The sequence below is a fragment of the Lactuca sativa genome, chromosome 9 (assembly GCF_002870075.4).
Source record: "Lactuca sativa cultivar Salinas chromosome 9, Lsat_Salinas_v11, whole genome shotgun sequence".
Lineage (NCBI taxonomy): Eukaryota > Viridiplantae > Streptophyta > Magnoliopsida > Asterales > Asteraceae > Lactuca > Lactuca sativa.
The window spans coordinates 41580938-41587479 of NC_056631.2; the positions used below are offsets into that span (position 1 = coordinate 41580938).

The following is a 6542-nucleotide window of genomic DNA, read 5'->3' on the forward strand; positions in this document are numbered from 1 at the left end:
AATTTTGAAATTAGGGAGCGACAGTAGTGTTTAAGTTTAAAATATGGGAGGGAAGGAATAAGGGTTCGGTTGGTCTAGTTGGCAAGGGGCACTGACTGTGAATTGGAGGTCCCGGGTTCGATCCCCGGCAACCCCCAAAGTCGCTTCTATTTTCTATGAAGTCGCTGATGCGAGGCTGCTGCTGCGATGACGAGCCGAAGCGAAGCGATGCGAGCCGATGCTATGCGAAGCGGAGACCTGTTGCGAGATGCGACACCGTAAACGCGAGCAGTAAACTCCGAGGCCTCGGACCGTAAACCTCGGGCCGTGAACTCCGAAACCCTAGCCGCCGGCCGCCACCCTTCGCTGTTTACGACTAAAAACACCGTTTTTTACCCTTTTTTGCTCGAAAACTCGATCAAAAACCCGTTTTTATGAAAAACGCGAAGAACAAACCCCCCTTATTTTTGCGAGATTTTTCCAAAAACGCAAAAATATTTCGAAAATAAGATCAAATAATGCCCCACATCTGACAAAATTGACTGATACAACTTGGCTCTGATATCAATTGTAAGTCCCTAATTTGTCCGTGTATCAGTCAAATCCGTTTGATGGTGCGGAATCCCAATCAAACGGATGATGTCAGATCAAATAGAAGAGAAGGAGAAGAAGAATATTATGAATCTCTGTATGTATTGATATGAATTAGAGCTCCAGATACAAAAGATTCACACACACAAAACTTCTCTCTGGCCGTAAACTTTCTTCTGTTCATCCATCACTACTCCTCACCCTAACACCTCTATTTATACTTGTAGAACATGGGCCGGAAACAAATGGGTCGTAAATGAGTTTACGGCCGTAAGGTGTTTACGGCCATAAACTCAGCCGTAAACTAGGCCATAAATTCATAAATATTACAGAGAAATACAATTTCCCAGAAAAGTAAAGTATAAACCATATTTTGACCTAACACCACAAGTTCAAGCAAAATTGGCTTTACTAATGGAGATTATATACCGACGTGAAAAGCTGGAAGCTGATTACAAGAACAAAATTTTCAAAAATACGATCAAAACTTCAAACAAAAAAAACTTTGAAAAACCCATCACTGAATTTTTTTTTATCAAAAACCATTGCAACTGATGGAGCATGCAAGAATACTCCAGCAAAACACCATTCAAAGACCTGAAACAAGAAAGAAACTTCACCTTCCAGACCTTTGACAAAATATGGTTTTTGGTTAAATGAGAAGAATCTTACGTTTGGTTTTTATCCACTTCAAGAGTTACGTCATATCCCAACCTGTGACTTTACAAAAAGAGTAAAACGTCCTAGACTTGGAATGAAGAAAGAAAAGAAAAAGGTTCATAAATATGATGTGCATATATTTGTTAGGAAAGTGTCACACATTACCCAAGGCTCCAAACTTGTTTGGGTGCCCAAACTAACCCTATGATTTTGTAGGCACTGTGCAAGGAGGAACAAGCAGAAGAATGGTTAATCGATAGTGTCTGCTCCTTGCACATGACTAGAAGGTTGGAATACCTTCGCGGTTTCAGGCCATTCTGTAATGGTGGTTTTTAAGTCACAATCTCCTTGCCTATTTGCATTCTCAAAATATAATATATACAAGAGAATCATGGGCCACGAATACAATGGGCCAATACAATAAGTAAATACAATATAAAATAGAATACAATAATGTGGTCGGCTAACATCCCCTCATAGTTTGATCGGGAGGAGAATTCCGGACATTCAAACTGGATTTGAAATCATTAAAGAGCTGCGTCGGAAGACCTTTGGTGAAGATGTCGGCATACTGAGCGGAAGACGGCACATGCAAAACACGAACAGTACCACGGGAAACCAGATCACGAATAAAATGTATATCAATCTCAACGTGCTTCGTGTGCTAGTGCTGAACTGGGTTTGATGTCATGTTGATAGAGCTGATATTATCACAATAAATGATCGTAGCTTTGGAGGGCGGGCACCGACATTTGCGACGCCACGATACTCAGCCTCAGCACTGGACCGAGAAATAATGCATTGTCATTTAGACGACCATGATATCAAATTATCTCCGAGGAAAAAACAGTAACCAGAAGTGGAGAGGCGAGAGATGGGGCATCCACCCAGTCAACATTAAAGTAAGCACAAAGATCAGTCCTGGGAGAAACGTGAAGCTGCAATCCATGGTCAAGTGTGCCACGAACGTATCGCAAGATGCGCTTAAGTGCATGAAGGTGTGGCTCTCGTGGGTCATGCATAAAGAGACAAATATGCTACACCGCAAAGGCGATGTCCGGTCTAGTGAAACTAAGGTACTGAAGAGCACCGACAAGACTACGATATAGAGATGGATCTGCTACAGGAGGTCCATTGGCATCCAACTTATGAGTAGTCTGGCGGGAGTACGAGCTGGATTGCACTGGAGCATATTGGCCCACTGAAGTATCTCCGTTGCATATTTTTTTTCTAAAAGAGAAAGAGATCGTGAGACGAGCGGGTGGCGGATATTCCCAAAAAGTAATTAAGAGCCCCAAGATCAGTCATAGAAAACTCACTGCTGAGTTGAGCCATAATGGAGTTAAGGAGAGTTGGATAGGAGGCAGTCAGAATAATGTCATCAACATATAGAAAGAGATATGCAATATCCAAGCCGTGATGATATGTAAAGAGTGAAGAATCAGTGAGGCTGTGCTCAAAACCCAGGTGAAGAGCATGTTGAGCAAACTACTGATACCAAGCCCTAAGGTCTTGTTTCAAACCATAGAGGGACCGCTGTAGATGACAAACATAATCTGGATGTTGCAGGTCTCGAAATCCTAGGGGTTGGTACATGTACACTGTCTCCTGAAGATGACCGTGAAGGAAAGCATTCTTCACATCAAGCTGATGAATGGGCCAGTGCCGGGAAACAGCCAGGCTGAGAACAATACAAATAGTTGTTGGTTTGACCACCAGACTAAATGTTTCATCACAATCGATCCCCTATTGCTGACTACGACCATTCGCCACAAGGCGCGCTCTATAGCGAGATAAGGAACCATCAGCATTAAATTTTTGTTTAAATAACCACATAGAATGCACCATATTGGCTCCAGGTGGACGTGGCACAAGAACCCAAGTACTGTTAGTAATAAGAGCATTATATTCCTTATTCATGGATTTATGCCAATTTGGATCTTGCAAAGCCTGTATGTGTAACCTCAGGACAGGGTAAATGGAGGTGGAGTGGAGGTTTAAGCGATCAATGGGTTTTACGATGCCACTTTGAGAGCGAGTGTGCATGTGATGATTTGGAGGAGGATGGGGGTGGAGATGGAGGTGGATCCTCGTGAGGAGGATATGGAGGTGAATGGGGTGGGGTTGGTTCGGTGTCATGTGTATGGGGAGTAGTAGGGGAGTCGGGTGTGGGAGTTATGGGGCGTAATATGTGATGGAGATTAGGGGAAGGATCTGAATCAGACAGAAAATCATAAGAGGGAAGTTCGGTGGGGGTGACTAAACCATACGGGAAGATAGACTCATAAAAGGTAACATGACGAGATATAATGATCTTTCGAGATGAGAGATCAAAGCAACGGAAACCCCGATGATGAGTGGGATATCCAAGAAAAATTCATGGTGTGGAACGGGGTTGAAGTTTGTGAGTGGTGTGAAGTTGTGGAAAGCAGAGACAACCAAATACACGCAAGTGGTCATATGTGGGATGGCGGCAAAAGAGGCGGTAATGAGGATTTTCATTAGAGATAGAAGTAGAGGGAAGGAGATTAAGTAGGTGGATAGCCATGTGAAGTGCCTCGGGCCAAAAAGATGGAGGCAAGTGAGAATGAAACATAAGAGTTCGCATCATGTTATTGATGGTGTGAATCATGCGTTCAGATCTTCCATTTTGTTGAGAGGTGTGAGGACAGGAGAAACAAAAAAGAATGCCATAGGAGGCAAGATGGTCTTGAAATTTTTTGTTGTTGTATTCTCCCCCCCCCCCCACCCCCCCATTATCACATTGGAGTTGTTTGATGGTACCCCCAAATTGAGTTTTGATAATATTAGAGAAGTGTAGAAATTTTTGAAAAACTTCAGATTTGTGTTGTATCGAATATACCCAAAGATAGTGGGTATAATGATCAAGAAACAAAACATAATATTGCAAACCACCATTACTAGAAATAGGAGATGTCCATACATCAGAATGAATAATCTCAAAAGGTTCAAAAACAGTAGAATTAGACAAATGAAATGGAAGCCTAATATGTTTTCCAAGCTGGCAAGCATGACAAGTAACATTATTTTTTGATAAACGACAAGAAATAGAACTAGTTGAAAGTAAATGCTTCAAGACTTGATCGTCGGGATGACCTAGTCGTTGATGCCAAGTGTTTGATGAGGTGGTGGTGAATGCATGACTTGTGGAGCTGGTGACAGGATAGAGAGGCCCGGGGCTGTCACAACGGATAAGAGGACGACGAGTCTGATAATCAAGATGGTAAAACCGTAAGGATCAAAATCAATGGAACAGTTATTATGTGTAGTAAACTTGCGAACATAAATGAGGATTTTTTTATAATATTTAGTATAATGAGGACATTTTGTAGGTGAAGGGTGCGATAAATATTTGGGACAGGAAAAATGGAATGTCCCGATGTCACAACAAGTATTGCAGAACCATTACCGACATAAATAGCGCAAGGAGAACAATGATTATTAGATACATATTTAGTATACCTCTATTTGTGTGAACATGGTCAGTTGTGCTAGTATCCATGACCCATCCGCTATTTCCCGGGTCATTTAATGTCATGGTATTGAACAAATGTGGAAGTGATGTGGGCTGATCACTGCCTAACCAGGCCCAAGAGGCTGATTTGGACCAGAAGACTGCATATGGGCCTACGGGTAGGGCTGTCAAATCGGGCAGTCGTATTGTGTTTTTGTTTGACACGACACGACACGACAATGTTTTGTATAACACGAACACGACATAACACGATGTCGTGTTTTTTTTTATTAACACGAAAACGAACCAATTAAAACATGACAACACGACACGACACGAAAAATATAATATTACAAAACTATTAGTGTATTTTGTTCATACTTAAAGATATATAACATGACAAAAATGACAAACACGAAAAACATGACAACGACATCCTTAATCGTGTCAATTTTGTGTCGATTTATGAACATGAACATGACACGACACGACGTCGTGTTTTTTAATCTTGACACGAAAACGACGCGAACACGAATTCGAATTTTGATTTCGTCCTGATTTCGTTTTGTTTTGTGTATTTTTGTCGTGTCGTGTCATAAATTGACACCCCTACCTGCGGGGTACTTGCTGATGGCGTAGAGGGCCTGCTTCCAAGAAGACCTGGGCTAGTAGAGTTGGTTTTTCCTTAGAATGGGTTGCTTTGAGGAGCCGGCTATAAAAAGGAGTGGGAGTTGGCCCACGGGTGTTGGTTTTGACCATACATTGTCCATGAGTGATGATCAGAAGCGGGCGATGGAATATATACCCACCCATATTGGTTGGTCTGAGGTGGTGGACCTATAGAGAAGGGAGGACCCTGTTGATGGCGGCGATAGTTGTCATGACCTCCTACACGAAGGGTGGAATTCCCACAGTATGAACTGCCCCCACCCCCATGAGTTGGCAACGGAGATGAAGTGGCAGCTTGGAGAAGTGAGGGAGCAGAGCTGTGGTTTTTGTGAGACTGAACAGTGAGACGAGAATTATTGATTCTCGTTCCTTCAACTAGTAACATGGATCTCATCTCAGAGAGAGTGGGTATGGGTTTGGAGAACCGAATAACACCTGCAACAGTGTCATATTTGGTCGGGAGGCCGTTTAGAGCATGAAGAACAACAGTGCGGTATTTCATCTTTTCGCCAAGTCCCTCCAGTAAATCTGTTGTCTTCTTGATTTTCTCAAAGTACTCATGAATAGTTGAGTCCCCCAGTGTGATGTTTCTCAACTCATTCTCTAGATTCATGGTTGTGGATTCGACATCATCATAGAATAGGGCATGTAAGTTCAGCCATATTTTGCGAGCTGATGCTTTAATGGAGTAGGCAGAAGTAATGAGTTTTTGAGATACAGATCCGAAAAGCCATAGTTTTACGATCTGATCGAGTTCTTCCCATTCTGTGGTCGGAGGGGGGGGGAGTTTGGAGGGTCATAGGTGGAGTCGATGTGGTCAGCAACACCATACACAATACAGTGAGCATGAAAGAGATTGCTCAATGGTTCATAGTTACGGGCTGTGAGATCGAGAATGAGAGGTACGTAGGTTTTAATATTGGTGATACCATAGGCTTTATGTGGAGGTTTAGTACTAGAACTGTTGTCGCCTGTCACGAAGATGAAGCAAGAAGAAGGAGAAGAAGAAGACTGAACACGAAGAAGAAGAGAAGAAGATGTAAGAATCGGCTAGGGTTGTGGGTTATGTCTCTGAGACCATATTATGTCACAATCTCCTTGCCTATTTGCATTATCAAAATATAATATATACAAGAGTATCATGGGCCACGAATACAATGGGCCAATA

General features: G+C 42.4%; 1 protein-coding gene across 1 annotated transcript; it reads right to left on the reverse strand.

Moving 5' to 3' along the window:
- Positions 1-5417: 5417 nt before the first annotated feature.
- Positions 5418-5987, reverse strand: LOC111898278 (uncharacterized). The gene has a single exon (XM_023894199.1). It carries the CDS (start codon positions 5985-5987, stop codon positions 5418-5420), a length of 570 nt encoding a protein of 189 aa, XP_023749967.1.
- Positions 5988-6542: the final 555 nt, after the last annotated feature.